The 20,287-nt window shown below is 33.8% G+C and overlaps 4 protein-coding genes and 1 long non-coding RNA gene across 5 annotated transcripts in view; 3 read left to right on the forward strand and 2 right to left on the reverse strand.

Moving 5' to 3' along the window:
• LOC143921171 (uncharacterized) overlaps window positions 1-20,287 on the forward strand; it is an 895,047-nt gene that overhangs the window by 461,827 nt on the left and 412,933 nt on the right. The window lies entirely within an intron of this gene.
• Window positions 1-20,287, reverse strand: part of LOC143921164 (uncharacterized) — a 754,379-nt gene that overhangs the window by 460,709 nt on the left and 273,383 nt on the right. The gene's annotated exons all lie outside the window — the stretch shown is intronic.
• On the forward strand, window positions 5,611-12,399 carry hay (ATP-dependent DNA helicase hay). Its single transcript, XM_077444524.1, has 15 exons — window positions 5,611-5,690; window positions 6,269-6,338; window positions 6,408-6,558; window positions 6,631-6,771; window positions 6,843-7,037; window positions 7,116-7,294; window positions 7,370-7,584; window positions 7,656-7,753; window positions 7,824-7,994; window positions 8,069-8,289; window positions 8,441-8,693; window positions 8,768-9,042; window positions 10,615-10,757; window positions 10,839-10,922; window positions 10,990-12,399. The coding sequence occupies exons 2-15, from the start codon at window positions 6,275-6,277 to the stop codon at window positions 11,194-11,196; spliced, it is 2,397 nt and encodes a 798-aa protein (XP_077300650.1). The 5' UTR covers window positions 5,611-5,690; window positions 6,269-6,274; the 3' UTR covers window positions 11,197-12,399.
• LOC143921288 (chromosome transmission fidelity protein 8 homolog) lies at window positions 5,616-13,130 on the forward strand. Its single transcript, XM_077444526.1, has 2 exons — window positions 5,616-5,690; window positions 12,496-13,130. The coding sequence occupies exons 1-2, from the start codon at window positions 5,671-5,673 to the stop codon at window positions 12,869-12,871; spliced, it is 396 nt and encodes a 131-aa protein (XP_077300652.1). The 5' UTR covers window positions 5,616-5,670; the 3' UTR covers window positions 12,872-13,130.
• Cdc27 (cell division cycle protein 27) lies at window positions 13,162-19,965 on the reverse strand. Its single transcript, XM_077444525.1, has 4 exons — window positions 19,838-19,965; window positions 19,671-19,746; window positions 16,973-17,120; window positions 13,162-16,898 (listed from the first exon to the last, which is right to left on the reverse strand). The coding sequence occupies exons 1-4, from the start codon at window positions 19,862-19,864 to the stop codon at window positions 15,068-15,070; spliced, it is 2,082 nt and encodes a 693-aa protein (XP_077300651.1). The 5' UTR covers window positions 19,865-19,965; the 3' UTR covers window positions 13,162-15,067.

Consider the following 20,287-nt stretch of genomic DNA (forward strand, 5'->3'; position numbering starts at 1 on the left):
ATTATATTTGGATAAAAATATTTATAATTATTATTTTATTGAAATTTACGAATTAAAAAGCGTACACTGCCTGCTAGGAAGAAGCAACATTGTTCTAAAAACTGTAATATAAAATGTTTAGGAAGCGTGTGGTTGTCGATAAATGTGTATATTTGGCGATATTTTGTATTTTTGTGTTTTTTGCTAATTAAAAATGAAGACTGAAAGTAAATTTACAAATGATTATAAAATTTTAATTGAATGTTTTGATTTTTTTTGTTCCCGATCGATATATTTGTCTGTTATGTGCCGTTATAAGTAAAATAAAAATCAATGCATGTTCGCTGATAAAATAATGAAATTGATGTTTATAATTCGATTTAATTGAAGAGAAACCAATTGGATGTTGACCTTTGTAAAAAGAAAAGAAAAATTTTAATCATAAATTTATTCAATAGTGTTCCATTCTTGATATTGCAATTCAAATATAATTCTCGATAAATAACGTACATAGGACTAATTTATTGTTAAAAAAAAATGCCAGTATGGCGGCTGTTAAATGCTGCTTTGTGTGTTTCACTGACACACGACACTTTTCCATTATTACTAAATGCCCATCCTACTGTGGCAGCCTAATATCCGTATCGTTCTGCCTTTTTTATATTCAATACTCACTTGCAATATTCTCCTCGCTTCCATATCCACCATGTACCTACATACTGTACTTATACTTGTTGGCTTCCTATCACACAATCATTCTAATAACTAATTTCCGTTCGTACCTCTCAACGCTGCTTTCTTATTATAAAATATATAAGAGCCAACCAACGTATACTGGCATCACCTAATCCAATGTTTATTAATTAAATACGATCTACATACATACTTTATTTTGCTGTATCAAGTGTTTTTATATCAGGTGCCTCATCCATCCACAAAACGTGTAACATAATATATTTAAAAAATACTCTACTCCGAGAAGTTTCAATTCTTGCAATTTTGACTCCTCGCGACGTCTGCTTCAGATTAAATTTTCTCCGCAATTATTTCTGCGGTTATTAAGTTAACGCTTTGGAGAGTATATTTCTCAGCCATTAAATAACTAGTGACTTTTCATTTGTTAGTTCATTATTTATTATTATATATATATATATATATATATATATATATATATATATATATATGTGTGTGTATATATATACATATTGTATTCTAAATTATATTTGTATATATGGATATATTCTTTTTCTTACAATGTACAAAATTAATAAATAATATGGTCGGCTTCATTATACACTATGCGTTCCCAAAACTGTAAGGATAAATAAATATCTAAATATTGTCAAATGATCTTATATAAGAAATTCGAAATTGGGATGTGTATGTAAAATAATCCGACCGAACTGTAATTATTCTATGCATAATAATAATAATTGTAATTTCTTTTCATTGTTATACGACTTGGTCAAAATATTTATGATGTCTTTCGTTTAGAAATAAAATCATATAAATATATACCTATGTATATGTATATAACGATGAACCGAGTTCATTTTATTTTTGAGCATATTTAAACTGATAGACATTGTAATCTTTTATTTACAAAACTTATTATTGCATTAAACTGCATGAAAGTTGACTGCAAAAAATTAACTAAATGTAATTATACTACAATACACTAACTGTCCACTATATATTTGTTACCTATCTACTCTAGACCTAAATTATATGTAAGTAGGTAAATTATGGTTGAAAGAGAATTAAAAAATTAAAGAAGCGAATATTTAGACTGTTCATTACAAAGCACAGTCTAAAACCGATGATATTAGTATGATGTCCTATAAAAGTTAATATTTATCAATTTAAATTGGTTGAAAAGTTAAAATAAAAATGTTTTAGATACAATGGAGAATGAATTCTTACTGTTAAAAGACATTCTGAATGCCAAAATTGATCCGATTCTTTATCACATTGGATTTATAAATTCATTGCTGAATTTGTAGTCAATTGATTTTTCTGTTTCAAATTTTGTTTTTTTTATTAATTAATTAGTTGAATTGAATTGAATAATAAACCAAGTGTTCATAAATTGAGGTTTACTTTCAAATTTCCCTTATTTGAATTTCACCAGCAATGAATTTCATCAGATCCATGTATTTGTAGTATTCGTTTCAAACATTATAAAAAATTTAGTAAAATTGATGAAAATCTGTGTTTTATACAGTTATTTTAATAATAAAATAATATAATAACCTATTTTAGCAGCTTCATTTTACATAGTCAAATTTTATAATGAAAACTGAAGTCTTCATCAATGATTCCAACTAAATATTAATTAGCAAGAATTATTTTTAATAAAAAAAAGATATATTCAATATATATATATATATATATATATGTATATGTATATATATATATATATATATATATATATATATATATATATATATATATATATATATATATATATATATATTTATATATGTATATGTATATATATATATATATATATATATATATATATATATTACTATTGAAATAGGGAAAGTTTTGTTCTCTTATAATAAAGAAACAATTGTTTTGTGCAATTTGTACACATACATTTATATATATACATAGTTGAAATGATTAATTCAGCATAGTTCAATTTACAAGCAATTAATTTAATGTTTGAAAAATTATAAAATATCTAATCATTATTAATATATTGTAATATTATTTGTATCATATTTTTGGTAACACTAAAATTATATTTCTGCTGTAACAAAACGGTAAATATTCAATATATTTTTATGAACATTTTGTTGTCGAGATATTGAGAAAAAACTTCTGATTATTCTTTATTGTATGAAATTAGCATAATGTCCAAATATCAACATAATTGTGGCAATATTTTTAACGAGTCACTAGTTTCAATGTATTGGCTGAGAAATAAAATTTACTTTTATTATATATATGTATATTATGTATGTATATATATGTATGTGTATGTGTATACATGTATATGTATATGTGTATATGTATACATTTATGTGTATATATGTTCTTTTATATAGAGGTAATTTTCTGCCTCAAAATGTTGCCTATGTAGGGTGAATACATTGTCTTTATTGCTATTTTTTAAGAGAAAATTGTCACACTTGTAGTTACGTTGTAACAACGTCACAAGTATCAAATTAAATTATTATAACATAATACAGTAGGGGTCATTTTGAAATATTTATTGAAATTAATAAAATGCCCTTAATCACAACTCTATATTTATTTTATGATACACACTTTCTTACTCCCGTTTAGTTATGAAACGAATCATGTTCACCTACTGAGGATAGATATCCTTGCATTCATGATTAAATTCCCCCACTTGCTTTTCAGTATATTATAATTTATTCAAAAAATACACAGCAATGTGGTTTATTACCACCGAAGAAACAATAAAAATCTTGTGAAAAACTGAATATGAAATCAAATTTCAATATCATGTGTTTATATAAAATGCACATTATTTTCGATGCATTATACGATGCAAATTTTCAATATATAAAAATCTTTTATAAAAGATTACATATCATATATCTTTTATTTGATAATATACACAGTAAAATATAAGTAAATTGATAAGTACAATCATAATATGAAAGATAATTCATCAGTCGTTAAACAAATAAATAAATAGCATTCAGTTGATACATTACATATGTATGTTACATACATTAAATATACATGACATTAAAATGTCATGAAAATTACAGTGAAGTTGACATTTTACACACAATGAATTCAATTCAATCATTTGAACGATGTTTATAATAAGAAATGAATTATAGGTAAAAAAGAAATGCAATTTTTGATCCAGATTTTCAGATTAATAGCGCATTAGTTTTATATGCCTAGAAACAATTTTTCAACAGATCGTCAAATTTACCGTAAACTATTTTATCGTAAATTAAGTACGTGTAGAGGGATATAATTGCATAATATTACAAGAAAAATCGATGCAAATGGCGTATTATGGATTAGGTTGTCTTGAATTCGACAATTTCAAATTGATAGATTCACTGGTAAGCACAGACATCGTAATAAATGCGATCAAACGATTGTTTAAATTTTGATCGAAACTCAAATGGCCCAAAATTTAAACAAATATGATTGGTTAAAAATAAAAAAAACTGAATTTATTAATTATTATGAATTTACTTTGATTCATTTATATGCCATTATTCATCTGAGATTTATTTTTAATTATTTACAATTCAATCTAGGTTAACGTTTTTAGGAAATGTAACCACATACGAATCTAATTCACGAATTTTTTTTCATTTAGTAGTAAATATCAGTAGACCGGTAGTAGGAAAAATCATTTCCCGCTTACCGGCTAATGTAGTTTGACGGTAAATTGCAATCCCTAATGTCTTAGTAAAGGGAACATATTAATGAGTCACTTGAACTGAAATAAATTAATGTCAAATTATATATTGCTCTCAGTCATTAGTAAAAATTAGTAGTGAAAGATCTCATGGAAGGAGCATGTGAGAAATGAAACGGTCGTCCAGCTTCGTCATAAAAAGATAAGAGCTTCTTGACACGGCAAAGCGCCGTAAAATGGAATATTTTGGCCACATTATTTGCGGCCCCAAATATCGCCTTCTACAAACAATCATAGAGGGGAAAATAGAAGGCAATAGAACGGTGGCTTGGGAGAAAGAAGCTCTCTTGGCTCTGGAACAACGAGTCATGAATGGGACTCAGACTCGAAAAAAATTGTTTTGGTTTGCCCATGATAGGGGGAGGGGGGGCGATTCGTGTGGCGGCTCGCTATACGACATGGTCGAGTTTGGTCACCTTCCTGCGAGTGGGGACCAACTCGACGTGTGTTCAGAGTTAGCTACCTCACTCTGCCTTCAGCTGTCATAAATAAAACACGTGCATTCAACATGCCAGTCGTCTCATACGTTCATCCCCTATATTCGCATGGACCATAAATGACGTCTGCCCATGGTAGTCGCCTACATCCGAATACGGATTCGGCATTAGAAGAAGAATTAGTAGCGAAAGACTCCATACAGAAGCATTATTGAAGGATGGAAAGGTTCTCAGTTATGTTATGGGATTCTCGTTTTTTTTAATTTTAAAATCCAAGGTGCCAATATCCGCGATCTCCAAAAAAATCTAAGCTTTACATTTAACTAAATCGAAATTGATGGAAATACATAGGTATTGTATCAACAGTTCATATATGTAATTAATTATGAATTTATGGATTGATAAAAGAACCATTCCTCAGAAGATTGATTAAATATATGTTTTCTTCCAGTATTTTTTTTAGCAATCTTTATACATAAAAAAAAACAACTTCTATACAACATACATGTAACGATACGTTTACATGTTATACAATACGCAAACTTTCAAAATCTATTTGATTCAAAAGTGGCATTCTCGTTAACGATGAATTGAATTCATAAATTGGTAAAATTTAAATTTGTTTATTAATTTTAATATAACAATAGCCGTTTAAGTACCAGTACAATATATTTTAAAGATTGGCGGAAATTTTGAATTTAAGAAACCTCGATAATTCAAAATATTATTAAAGGTTACTCACTTTGGTGAAGATGTTGTGGTACGCTTGTTTTATTCCATCAATAAGTTACAGCCAGTCGTAGTGAAACAGCTCGTGTACTGCGTGTGATGCCGCCATTAATTCGCATGTGGGAATTTTTCATTTTATTATTTCATTTCTATCCCCTTTACACCCATGGAGCCTATTGAATTACTATCACACAACCACCATCTAAATTTGTTCGTCCAAGATGATTTTCCAAGATGTTTGTCCAAGATGATCCGCATCGGTCTTTAGCGGCTCGGAACAGCTCTTCGGATATGAAGCCGAAACGCCGAAGAGCTGTTCCGAGCCGCCGAAGACCGATGCGGATGTCTTCAAATAATCGACGAGGTGGTCGCCAACGTCCGGATGCGGACAAGAAGAAGAAGATGATTTTCTTGTTTGACTTATTTCAATTTAGTTGTGTTCTTTATGTAAAGGTATGTTCATTATGTTTCGCGCGCTTTTTTTTAAGCAATTCATTTGCAATCAAGGTAAGTTTTCCATTTTTACATCAAATATATTTCAAACTACAGTGGAAGATCATATGTAAGTTTAAAATGAGAATCCATATGGCGTAGACAAGGATTGAGTCAATATGAATGAGAATGATATTTTACAGTAAGCATACGATTAGTTAAATCTATATTTTGATCACACTAAATATTGTCTTTCAAATTCCAGCCTATAATGGGCCCCCCAAAGAAAAGTAAGAAGTATGACTCGTCCAAATCATCGAATGATTCAAGATTTGGTAACTATACTGTCGAAATGTATATTGCCTTCGATATCATATTAGAGATATAATAATTTGCATGTATAGGTAAGAAACGTCGGGCTGAGGAAGAGAATGTTGTATCTCTAATTGACGATGAAGGGGGTGAAGCAGACGGGATTCCAGGCGCGGCTTCAAAGAATGTCGAAAAGAATGACGAGCAAATACAGGAAGACGAATTTGGAGCCAAAGATTATAGGTGATCATCGAAAAATCTTTCAACAAAACTGGACAAATTAACGCTTTACTGAACGCATGTTTCTGTTTGCAGAAACCAAATGATGCTAAAAACTGACCACTCGACGAGACCGCTTTGGGTAGCACCGAATGGTCATATATTCCTCGAGTCATTTTCGCCGGTATACAAACACGCTCACGATTTTTTAATCGCCATATCGGAACCAGTGTGTCGGTAAGTATATACGAAAAAAATAATACGCACAATTCAACTGTTAAAAATATAAATTCTATTTTGATTTTCAGTCCTGAGCACATACATGAATATAAATTGACAGCATACAGTCTATATGCAGCTGTGTCCGTCGGATTGCAAACTGAGGATATTATCGAATATTTAAGACGTTTGAGCAAGTGCTCTGTACCGGATGGTATTATTGAATTTATTAAACTGTGTACCCTTTCTTATGGGAAAATTAAACTAGTTTTAAAGCATAATCGGTAAGTATTATCATGTTGGGTGAATATATATTTATATTTTTCAATGTTTCGGGTCATATTGATTGTGTGGATTTTTAGATATTTTGTTGAGAGTCCGCATCCGGATATTCTGCAACGTCTGTTGAAAGACCCAGTGATACAAGAGTGTAGATTACGTCTGTTGGGAGAAAATGAAACCGAAGGTGATGGCCTCATAACCGATTCCATAGATAAAAAACCAGTCGTTCCGTTTGGAAAAGTGCTAAAAAATCCTCTAGGTATTAATTTTATTTCATGATTTTATCCATTTATTTTATCCAAGTTTTTCGCTCATTAAAATGTGATTACAGAAGTAAACAATCAAGGTGATGGAAATTTGCCCGAAGCTGTTCCTGAAGATATAACGAATTTGTACGAAAAGTTAGACCAAGAGGATGAAGAAGCAGAAGAGACTTCCAGTAGTACAGTTTCCTTTGAAGTAGATCCAGAAAAGATTGAAGTCATACAGAAACGTTGTATTGAATTAGAACATCCTTTGCTTGCCGAGTATGATTTTAGGAATGATACGGTAATTCATATTATTACTGTTATACTAGCGGATATAGCTGACATTATCCTTTAACAAGACTTATTTTTCAGGTTAATGCAGATATCAATATAGATCTTAAGCCGATGGCTGTTCTACGACCATATCAAGAAAAGAGTCTCAGGAAAATGTTCGGAAATGGGAGAGCACGGTAATTGATACATTTAGAACCATATCATATGTATTATATTCATACATATAATATTGTGTTTCCAATTCAGATCGGGAGTTATCGTGTTACCGTGTGGTGCTGGAAAATCATTAGTCGGCGTAACGGCCTGTTGTACAATTAGGAAAAGAGCACTCGTTTTATGCAATTCCGGTGTATCCGTCGAACAATGGAAACAGCAATTCAAAATGTGGTCAACGGCCGATGATAGTATGATTTGCAGGTATGAAAAATATGACCCTGTAAAATTATGAATGTTCTATTTTGCCAGGATAATCACTTTGTTTTGTAATTTAGATTCACATCTGAAGCCAAAGATAAACCAGCTGGTTGTGGCGTTTTGGTGACCACATATTCTATGATCACACATACTCAGCGTCGAAGCTGGGAAGCTGAACAGACGATGAAATGGTTGAAAGGTCAAGAATGGGGTTTGCTACTGTTGGACGAAGTACATACTATACCTGCTAAGATGTTTAGACGTGTGCTTACTATCGTTCATTCTCATTGCAAACTCGGTAATTTAACATCATGTATATTATATGTATGTTCTATTTGAATGCTATTTAAATTACGTACACACCAAATTACAAAAATGTCTTTTATTGTATAGAAATTCAATGAACTGATTTCCTTTTTGATACACTGCAATACAATTTATTTGTACAGGTTTGACTGCAACTTTGCTTCGTGAGGATGACAAAATTGCAGACTTGAACTTTTTGATAGGACCGAAACTGTACGAAGCCAATTGGTTGGAATTGCAGAAGCGAGGATTCATCGCACGTGTGCAATGCGCTGAAGTTTGGTGTCCGATGGCTCCAGAATTCTATCGGGAATATCTCCTTTGTCGAACCGCTCGACGTATGTTGCTCTACGTTATGAATCCCGCTAAATTCAGAGCTTGCCAATTTCTTATACGGTAAATATTTATATTATTTACGATTTATTTCAAATTTAATATATGTATTATTATATATTATACTTCCATTGTAGGTATCACGAACGTCGTGGCGATAAAACTATAGTCTTCTCCGATAATGTGTTCGCTTTGAAGCATTACGCCGTAAAGATGAATAAGCCGTACATCTACGGTCCGACCTCTCAAGGAGAACGGATTCAAATTTTGCAAAATTTTAAATTCAATCAAAAGGTTAATACGATCTTTGTGAGCAAAGTCGCCGATACTAGTTTCGATTTGCCCGAGGCTAACGTTCTCATTCAGATATCTTCACATGGAGGGTCTCGACGTCAGGAAGCCCAACGTCTAGGTAAAATACGATTCATATATGAGCCGCTATAAAGGAAGTCCAATTTTCAGTTGCAAAAACACTATTTCAATTTGACTTAATTCCCAAATTGCTAGCACTACTTTTAATTCGATATGTCCAGAATCTCGGGACTCTTTATTACGAGATATTTCTCGAAATAAAGAAAAGTGAACTAACGCCACTTACAAATGTAACGGCTCATATCATAAGCATACAATAAAAAATACTATTAACTGACATTTATGCTGAATTCACATAATGCCAATGTAGCATGAAAGTGCTGACAATCAGAATAGTACGCACCACAAGTTTTGCACATTCAAAAAACGCTAGCACGCCTAATCTATGCCATCGCGATCCTTGGCAAAACTCGCCCCCTAGAGAGTTTTCGTTGATATTTTATCGTTGTATTGACAGTGATCGATAGTGCTGATTCCCATATTTGAAGAAATATAAGAGAAACTTGTCGAAATAATAAGATCGAATCGTACGAATTAACAATGACATGAAGATAAGTCTATCACAGTTGGAATCTACTTTTGAGCGTGTTTTTTACCATAAGGTATTCCATTGTCTTAGAATGCCTATTTACATGAGGCCAATATTTGCTTGGCTTCATTGAAATGCCTTAACAATTGGCCATGTGTAAATGGTAGTTTCTAGGCAATACACGAGACCAATACTGGCTTGGCTTATTGTAAATGCAATAATTGGCTTAGTGTAAATGCAGCATAATTGTATAAAACAATTATAATATATACAAATTATAAAATGATAAATATTTAATCATTTTCTCCAGTTAACTGTCTTTCAATTATAAATTCCTTTTTGATTATACATTCTACTAGCGTTTTGCCCGTTGACATTTCAATGGATGGTTTTGGTTTTGTAATTTAAGTTAAAACTTGATAGCTTTGGTATGTTGTATTGAAGAAAATAAAAATGGGACGCTATTTTGATGTGCTGTGATATATTGTGAAAATAGGAATAACACTATTAACCGTTTGCCCACGGCCGTCTTCTATGGAAGCTTTGGGCGACAAGTCTGTAGCGCGCCTGTCTTCCATAGAATTCCTGAACTTTGCACGGGATTTTGAGCCTTATATGCACCTATTTCAACTGTTTTAAGGTTCAAAAATGGTTGAATATATTACTGAGAGTTGAATGCCATCTATTCAATTTGCTTAAAATGAATATATACCAGTCAAAAATTAGTTTTTTGTGGAACCATACTGAAACCTCGTTTATGTGACATCACGTCTTCATACAATTATGAAGAATGATTTTTGACAATTAATCCAAAACTACGAGATATTTTATTGTTTAAAATAATACTTTGTGTTAATTAACATATCTGGTTACTTGAGTAAATATTAAAATCTGTATTTAAGGTCGAAAACTCAATTGCCAAATTCGTGAAAAAGGTGCCGCGTACAGGGCTTGTTCGCTATATTTATTGCCGCGGGCAAAGGGTTAATAACTCAATTTAGACAAATATTGGATTTAACGTTTTTGATCTCTAATGGCGTGATATGTTCTAAATGAAATAATTGTAAATTGTATTTATTCTAGGTCGTATTTTGCGTGCTAAAAAGGGTGCTATCGCCGAAGAGTATAACGCATTTTTTTATACTTTAGTATCTCAAGATACGATGGAAATGTCATACAGTCGTAAACGTCAACGTTTCTTAATTAATCAAGGATACAGTTATAAGGTTTTTTCCATTTGAAATTTTTATTGCAACAATTCAACTGTTTAAATTATTTTTAAATATTGTTTAATTGTGTAATTTCAGGTTATTACTGAAATGAGAGGTATGGATCAAGAACAAGATTTATTCTACGGAACGCGGGAAGAACAGGGTCAACTTTTGCAACAAGTCCGTATGAATTCCACGTCGATGATGTTGTCCAAATTGTATTTATTTTCTAGGATATGTTTTGCAGGTGCTCGCTGCTTCCGACGTCGACTGTGAAGATGAGCGCGTAGCCGGCGAACTAGGTGGCATGGGTGGAAGTGGCTCTTCAGCCGTGCGTCGTCCAGGAAATATGGCGTCTCTTTCAGGCGCTGACGATGCGATCTATTACGAATATAAAAGACCGGCCTCTTCTACGGCCAATAAGCATCCGCTATTTAAGAAATTTCGATGTTAAATGTTTTCCATTTTGGGTATACCTAATTGAAGTATAATGAAATATGTTGTAACAGTTTTATTTTGTTTTCAATGTTTAGCGAAATAGGATGTCCTCCACTAAATCAGAATTTAAAACAACAATGAAGAACTATAATTTTAATCAGTTAATGTATTTAATAGTATTTGCTGTCAATGTGTATCTGATGATGGGTATTTAATTTCGTATGAATGTTATTTTCATACGTTGTTTCATTACATCTAGGCAGTTTTTATGTTTGAAAATCCTTCGGTTTCATTTTGAGCCTTAATATCGGCAAAATCGTGAATTTTAAGTGCTCGAGCTGATGCCGTGTGCATTTTAACTCTTTGCCCGCGGTAATAAATATAGCGAACAAGCCCTGTACGCGGCACCTTTTTCGCGAATTTGGCAATTGAGTTTTCGATCTTAATGTTTACTCAAGTAACCAGATATGTTAATTAACACAAAGTATTATTTTAAACAATAAAATACATAATACATCTCGTAGTTTTGGCTTAATTGTCAAATAGTCATTCTTCATACAATTGAGACGTATTGTCGCCATTGTTCAACAGACGTGACGTCACACAAACGAGGCTTCAGTGTGGTTCCACAAAAAACTAATTTTAACTGGTATATATTCATTTTAAGCAAATTTAATAGATGGCATTCAACTCTCAGTAATATATTCAACCAATTTTGAACCTTAGAACAGGTGAAATAAGCGCATATAAGGCTCAAAATCCCGTGCAAAGTTCAGAAATTCTATGGAAGACAGGCGCGCTACAGACTTGTCGCGCAAAGCTTCCATAGAAGACGGCCGCGGGCAAGCGGTTAAATTACTCAATATCGAACGCAATGTTGCAAACTATTGCAAAATAAATACACATTGGACGGCATATACATATGTTTTTGTATCTAATATGGAGAACTAATATGGTTTAAAATACATGTTGCAATATTTTTACACTCTCATCGTTATTAATATAGTATACCTTATCTGGGAATTAGTGGGAAAATTGTATATTTGTCATCATACGTTCAAACATACGATTGTTTATCGAGCTTTTGTTGAATCAAAATTTAACATGATATTCACTGTGAGCTTTAACTAAAAATACGAAAAGGATTTTTAACAATGAAATTTATAAATGTGAACATGTGTATTGAGATTCAAAATAAAGATTTACATGTGAATTATAATGACTTGTTATTTATTTCCACGAATGCTTTCCGGCGACAAACTTGCTGAAAGGATCCTCTAAAAGTCTAAAGTGAGCGTTGTTATTTCTTCGACAGAGAGCGGCCAGGGGAAGCTCCACCGGAGTGGGCCATCATCGAGTTGCAAGGTGATTTGAAATCTCGCACGGATGCATCGTGGCAAGGTCAGTTCGTCGGCGATTTGCACTACGCGAAAAACGGCCAGCCAATCCTCATCATCGGCCATCACATACTGCACGGAAAAGAGGCGAAGATGGAGAAGCCGATCGTCGTGTTGGTGAAGCAAAATAAAGATGAAGATGTGCCGAGTCAGTCGTCGCAGACGGTGTTCGATTCGACATTCGCCGTTGAGAGGAGAACTGAAACGGGGATCGAGTACTGCGTCAAAGCTATCGTCAAGAAGAAGCTCATCTTTAAGATACGACCGAAGCCTATCATCGTCACCAACACGTGATTCATTTGTTCCGAATCTCATGCAATTTTTTACTAGAGTAAATATGTTACATTTAGGCTAATTGCTGTTATTAATCAGTTGAATCTTGTGTACTTTTGTATCATTTAGGGTCAAATATGGACTGTCATTATTATGACATCTTTGATTTTGGCTCTAGTTACCATATGATTCAAGCACAAGACTTAATCTATCATAAATCGATATTTTTGTATTCGTTTTCTGACTCGTTATAAATAAACATACATTTTATATAAAGAGTAAAACAATTTGTAAGTTTTTTTTTTGTTTTTACTATAGCGTTGACATAATGTTTTTTTTTTAACAATTCTGTACACAGAAGAAACATATTTGGAATATACGAAGTTAATACAATATTGTGCTCACAAAATGCAATAACTTTTTTACACGCAGACTAGTATTTTTCCACAAAACAAAACGTCCCAGTCTTGTTTTCTTTTTTTTTCTTTTTTAATCATAACTTTGGCAAAGACATACATATGTATTTAAACAAACTATATTTCACATAGAGTAATTCTACACGATAGATGTAGATATTTAAACATAGATTTGCAAATGGGTCGGCTGACAACATATAATATTACACAAATTCTCATAATTTTAACCATGATCTATACATAATAAACTCACATCTAATTGTTTTCAAATATAAAAAGAAAAAGGAAAATTACACGACAGATACATCAACACAAAAACTCACCTTTTTTTTACATAAAATATCGGACAATATCCAAAGCTCGAAATGAGGACAAAACATTGATCTGCTTTTAATTATGCATTAATAATTTAAGAGATATATTGATTTTCAACTACATACTTTGTGACTGTGTAACACTGTATCTTTAAATATGTCTAACCTAATGCAAGTGAGTTTTCAGATCGACTCATCAGACACATCTGTGCAGTCCGTAGAAAGATCGGATGAAATTAGACAATTATTTTAGTAAATATACGAAAAGATGAACCTCAAAAAATGGCACTTTCGTGTTCTTACATTTATTACTTATACGTTATTTAAAAAACATTCATCGTACACAAAATATTTCAGAGTGGGAAAAATAAATCGAGCAATCCCTCCAACTATATATACATATAGTTTATTTTAGTAACATACCAGTCATATTTATCTCATTCATTAATACGAGAATTGTCTTCGGTCCAATTTCAAAATCTAATTGGGGGAAAAATAAGTCTCTACGGTTTCCAAAAATTTCAAATATACATTTATTCTCCAAATTTTAGATTTGTTGTCAATCATGCTTTCAGACAATATCTAGTTTCAAATAAACGTCGATAATCAAAGTGTTGAATATAATAAATACGACGATTTGTTTAGCCGCTAAATAAATAGATAAATAAAATCGTTAACAAATAATCGAATCGATATAAACTTTTATATATTAAAAGCATTCATAAAAAATGAATAACAAATTTAACCAAAATTTCCTAAATAGTAAACAATATTTGATTTCTGTATACGTATTTATATTATGTATTTGACATAGAAACCATTCAGAATACATTTTTACAAACATCACTATTCATTAATTATTTACAAATGAAAAAGAACACGATATATAAACAATCAATATATTATCATAGTAATAATCACTATTGCACATTGCAATTAAACCGGTCGAACGGGACATCGCAGTAGTTCGTCTGAACGACCGATTAAAAGATGCAATTTCAAAATAAAATCTGTTTTAAGCATCTGAAGATGGCCTGTATATGTATATTTATATACATGTATATTTATATATGCATGCATAAATTTATCGTATCACTAATTTACACAAAAGCACATATTATAAACGATTTAATTGTAGGAATGGAAACTTACACACGCATCGAGTTTGGCAAAAGTGTTATTTTTAATAATAATAATGAAATTCTAAATATATAATTATATTCTACACATTTCATTGTAAATCATTGGGTTTTCTTTTCTTCTCTTTTTTTTTTACAGAAATCAACTCACAGTTGTTTATTATTAGAAATAAATTTAGAAGGATATGTGATATAAGAGTTTCTCTCGAATAAACGATAAGACTAATCAGGAAAATATACAATAAAAAGTTGATTATATACACAATAATTAGAAACTACATATTATTCACAGTCGAATTTTGACTTATATAATTTTTTTTCAATTTAATTAATAGCTAAATGAACCCATTACAAGACGGTGTCTGGAGGGTTCTCTGCACGCGCCGGATCGAAAGCTTCCTTGATGTGACCGCTGGTGCCTTTCGGATCGAGATCTGTCGCCCAACTAAAATGCATTAAGGCAAGATGTGAATTACCGAGCTTGTTATGCACTTTACCTAATAAATAGTAAACCAGTGATTCCTTTGGAACCAAGTCTTTTAGTTTTTCGAGTTCTTCTAGCGCCTTATCCAACTGGTTCGCCGAGAACAATACAGACGCTCGGTGAAAACAACACAACGGATTCGTCGGATCCATAGCTACGGCACGATCCAAAGTATCGAGCGCACGTTTCGGCTGTCCGAGAGCGACTAAAACCACACCTAAATGACATAACAACACACCCGACTCCGGATGAATGGCTAACGCTCGTCTGTAGTGAACTTCGGCTAGTCGAAACCGTTCCTGCTTGGAGTATACGGTGGCGATTCCAAACCATGCGTTATAATGCCGAGGATCCAACCGGACAGCACTGCGGAAACAAGCCAGAGCCTTGTCTGTCTCCTCCGTGGCTACATACTCGTGACCTAAAAGCGTGTGTGAATATGGACGATCCGGCTGGAGCTGAACGGCCCGCCTGAAGAATCTGACGGCGGTATCGTGCTCCTTATGAAGCGAAAAGCAATTCCCGGCGACGAGCCAAGCCGTAGCGCATCGACGATCCCTGTTGACTAGTTCTCTGGCGAGCGCCGACAACTCCACTTCCCTTTGAAGATGCCAAAGACACGTGCTGTATATGTCGAGGTATTCCGTGCGCAACGGTTGAGCTGCTCTAACTATGGCGAAGTGTTTCGCTGCCGATTCGTATTCGGCGAGTTCGTGGTGCGCGACGGCAATCAGAGACTGCACCCACGGTGAATTGTGATGCTGTGGAGGAAGCTCATCTAATAACACTAGCGCTTTTCTACATTTCAACTGTGCCAGTTGGAGATACGCTTCTCCGATGGCGCGTAAAAGTGTCATCAGGCCTTCGGAGCTCTGCCTCACCACGTTACAAGTCGAAGTTGCCGTCACAACTCTATCGGTCGATTCCTTAATTCTATTAATTTCAGTTGGTTCTATGCTGATTTTGTTCGGATTGACTTTTGTAATGCGCGATTTGTTCTTTCGTGATGGGCTTTTCGGTGCGGCCGACTTCCGATGTGGCGATTTGTTGTTTTCTTTTACTGAATAGCTGTTGCTGGAAAAGCGAGTGGATCGGCGCACTTGCTGGATCGGGCTGAAGACTTCTTTGAGTTGGCCGACTGCATTGCGAACTGGCTGCATAAAATTATTCGCCTTCCTCTCGTTGGCATCGGTCAAAGTGGGCGCATACTGCATCGGCGTTTGTTCCAACGGAAGTATACCGAAAGACGGCGAGAACGGAGACGTTGTCGGTGCGAAGGCGCTCCGTAGCCGACTAGTTGGGACTACACTATCCGGTGTGATAGCTTCACCCATTGCAGCCGTTGACAAAGTCGTATTGACTGGAGTCATCTTTGGACTGTTGAACGACGGTGGTAGATTTTCCACATTGAGCGTCGAAGTGACATTATTATTATAGCCCAAACATGCCGATAGATTCTTAACATTCGAAAGTTGAAATATTTCGTCAGGGTCGACCTTTCCGCCTAGGTGGCAAAGTTGAGAGAACGAGTCCCACAGGAATGGATTAATTTTGAGCGCTTTCAGTTGAGATTCAGCGGCTTTGCTGCGACGTTCAGTGCAGCAATAGATGTGCGCTAGTAATTGCAACGCAAATGGAGATATGTCTCCAAACTCGGTGTCGGCGCCTGATAGAGCAGTTTCAGCATCGCCGAGCCTAAAACGAAATAGAACGCATAAAAAATGAGGTTGGAATTGTCGAAAGATTTAACAGATTTAATTAGATTTTACTTTTCCAAATCCACGGCACATCTTGCAAGCAGAAATCTGGCGTTGGGTCTGGTTGGAGCCGCGTTGCTGAGAAGCCAATAGGCTTCGTTGACTCTGCCGGCTCTGTAGTAACATGTGCCCAGTAAAAATACGCTGTCCTCATTTGCGACTGGAAATTACATAATTGAATTATTTTTAAATGAAAAGCTTTGGTCATCACTGGTGGATGATAGTGGCAATAAAGTTTGCATCATAAATATCTGATGCTTTACAATTACGTTCGTTACTTAATTTTTCAGACAAAAACTTCATTCTTCGTGCTATTTTTAAAACATCAATTCAATCCATAATGACCTAGACACGACACTCACAGCTATAATAAAATATTCAAGAGTTACACATACGTATTTGAATTTCAAAGTATTTGTTTTTAGACAATGATACGTAGTAGTATTAAACATACATATGCCTTAGAAAACAGAATACGTGGGTGAAAAGTATGACAAGGAAAGCTGCAAGGAAGACGGGTAGACGAAATTAGAAAAATGTGATGGTTGAGATGGATGAGAGTTGCGCAAAACAGAGACGAATGGAAGCGTGTTGGAGAGGCCTTCATCCAGATGGTGAATGGCTGTAAATGAAGTTGATGATGAAACATGTACTTTAACAATACATTCAAGTGAAAGTGTTGAGAAGTGCAAGATACACTGCAATATTTCAATGAGGATTACTAATTCTAAGAAAAATGCAGATCTTCATGTAGGTATATTGGAAAAATGTTTTTGATTAGTAAAGGTCAAAGAGCTGTTAACTTACGAAATTCGTCTGCAATTATAATGGAAATATTTTGCATTGTCTGATTTGTATTCAAATTTCAACTTATTAGAATCCAAAAATCCACCAGGGATGATAATCCAAATTAGAGGACTTATTCCATATCTAAATGACATAGAATGTCTTCTTATTGGTCTTGACTAGGGTTTCTGATTTCCCGGTACGCGGGTTAGAGCTCGGAATCATTTCTGGTATGCGGAATGGAGCTCATGATCGTTCCCGGGACATATATTTTAATACTATAATTTTTTTTACTTAAAAATATTTTAAAAAAGTATTTCATTTGAAAATCCAATCTATTAACGTGAAAAATGTAATAATAAAAAGATTGTAATAAATTTATTTTAAATAGATTCTTAAGAAAGCTAGTTTTTGCACAAATATTTCCAGCAATGGAAAAAAATCTTTCAATTTCGGTTGAAGTTGGTTTTATAGTTAAAGGGGACGATTTTTTTTTAATTATCTGTTTTTTCTCCTGTGAGCATTCATATTTTCATATATTTTTTAAAGTCGAGGCTATTTTTATTTACGTTATTTTGTAATTTTGTCTTTGATAACTCCTTCTATAAATAATTCTTCAGTCATCATCCAACACAATTGTTTCATCTTCATCAGAATCTAAAAGAGTTTGTTCCATTATGGAATCGTCAATATAAGAAGGATACACTCGCTTCATAATAGTTTCATTGTAGGATATACATACATATATTCGCCTTTATTAAACCATTTAAGAACGTTTTGATTGGAATATTTTTTTATGGGATTCGAGATAAGAATTTCTAGGATATGGGATATCAGAAATTCTATGAATTTCTGTCCAGGGTCAACTGGGGCAGTTGGGCAAAACCTTAGTTTTGACCAATATGAAGATGCCCAATTATCCATAATTGCACAATTACATAAACAGTGAATCCATCTGTTAAGGAGGCCATCTTGTATCAAATCAAAACCTCCAAAATAAAATTGAAGAATTGTATTTGTTTATAAACCTCAACATGATATCAACAAGTGCAAGGTCATCGACATTACTTAACCTTTTTTATATAAAGATGAATATTTGTTTATTTATCCACTATGCAAATTGATAGTATTCGATTTGGTATACCACCTTATGGCAACCAAGCCCATAGTGAATGATTTTTGTATGGGGTCAGAGCTTCGATACAAAATTTTCTGAAAAAGTTCGTTTTTTTCTTCAGTTTTCATCAGACCAGGCTACATATTATATAGATGTAAACATTATATATTATAAACCAAAGAAATATCAAGCATCCCAGAGTGAGTCCCTTGTTATTGCGAAATTATTGATTTTTAAAAATTTAATTATAGAACAGGCACGTTAGCTACAACGCAATATTTTAAATCAAATTATTGTGTAACGTGGAACAATCGAGAGCCTGCTTAAATTGTGAATGGAAATTTTGGCACTCTTTTGAAAAAATATTGATGACCTACAGATTTCGGCGAGATGGAATATACATGGCCGACGATTATCTTGAAGACGTCATATTTTCTTTGTATAATCTCGAGGTCGGAAAGATGTGGCAACCACAAGTGTATGCTTTACAAACATAAAATAAAATAAAAAATATATATACTGAAAAAATATAACAAACTGACAGTATCTTATGCATATATTATATATATATAGTATCTTATGCATATATTATATATATATACACACACACATATGTTACCAAAACGCTTTCTAGTCTTCTAGAAACATTAAATATTCACATAGGCTGGGTTAGAGCAGACAAGTACGTCATATAATGGAGCAAGTACGTAAGTGTGGTGTGAAAAAGCGAGTGGTGTGAGGCCATGGATTATGGTGTATGGTGTGTGGAGTGTGGAGTGTGGAGTGAGGAATGTGGAATATACTCACGTTCAGCGTAGAGTCTCTCGGCCAGGAACACGGCGTCGGAGAACGCGTACTGGTTGAGGCAGTGCCAGATGGCAGCCTGAAACGAAAACACACGGTCATGGGGTTTCGGGGCGAAGGCGGGGTCGCCGTTTCGGGGGGAGGGGGGAAGGGGGGGGGCGGAGGCTCACCTGCACGGGCTCCTGCAGCACCAACATCACGAGCCGGGGGGCCGCGCCGCACCACACACCACACACCACTACCTCGCTACCTCACCACACTGCACTCACACTCAACGGAAAGTGTCCAAACGCCGCTCACACAACGGCCATCCTCACTCGGCTAATTAGCGCATTCAAAAATCGATTTCTTCAAAGTTTCATTTTTTTAACCGAGCTTTTCACTCGTTTCATATTCGATTTGTTTTTATAATTGTGCTGGAAATCTTTCTTAGCGATTGAGCGGGTGTTGTGTTTGTAAATTGAACAAATGGATGGTAGGGTTGATTTTTATTTATTTATTTTATTATGCCTTCAATTGTGTACGAACCTAAATTCAGACTGTTTCATTATCCTCAACGGTATTAATAACCATTTAAATTATTTCATTTAGAAATAATGTGCGTAATAAATTCATTTCAC

This window comes from Arctopsyche grandis, chromosome 13 (assembly GCF_051622035.1).
Source record: "Arctopsyche grandis isolate Sample6627 chromosome 13, ASM5162203v2, whole genome shotgun sequence".
Classification (NCBI taxonomy): Eukaryota; Metazoa; Arthropoda; class Insecta; order Trichoptera; family Hydropsychidae; genus Arctopsyche; species Arctopsyche grandis.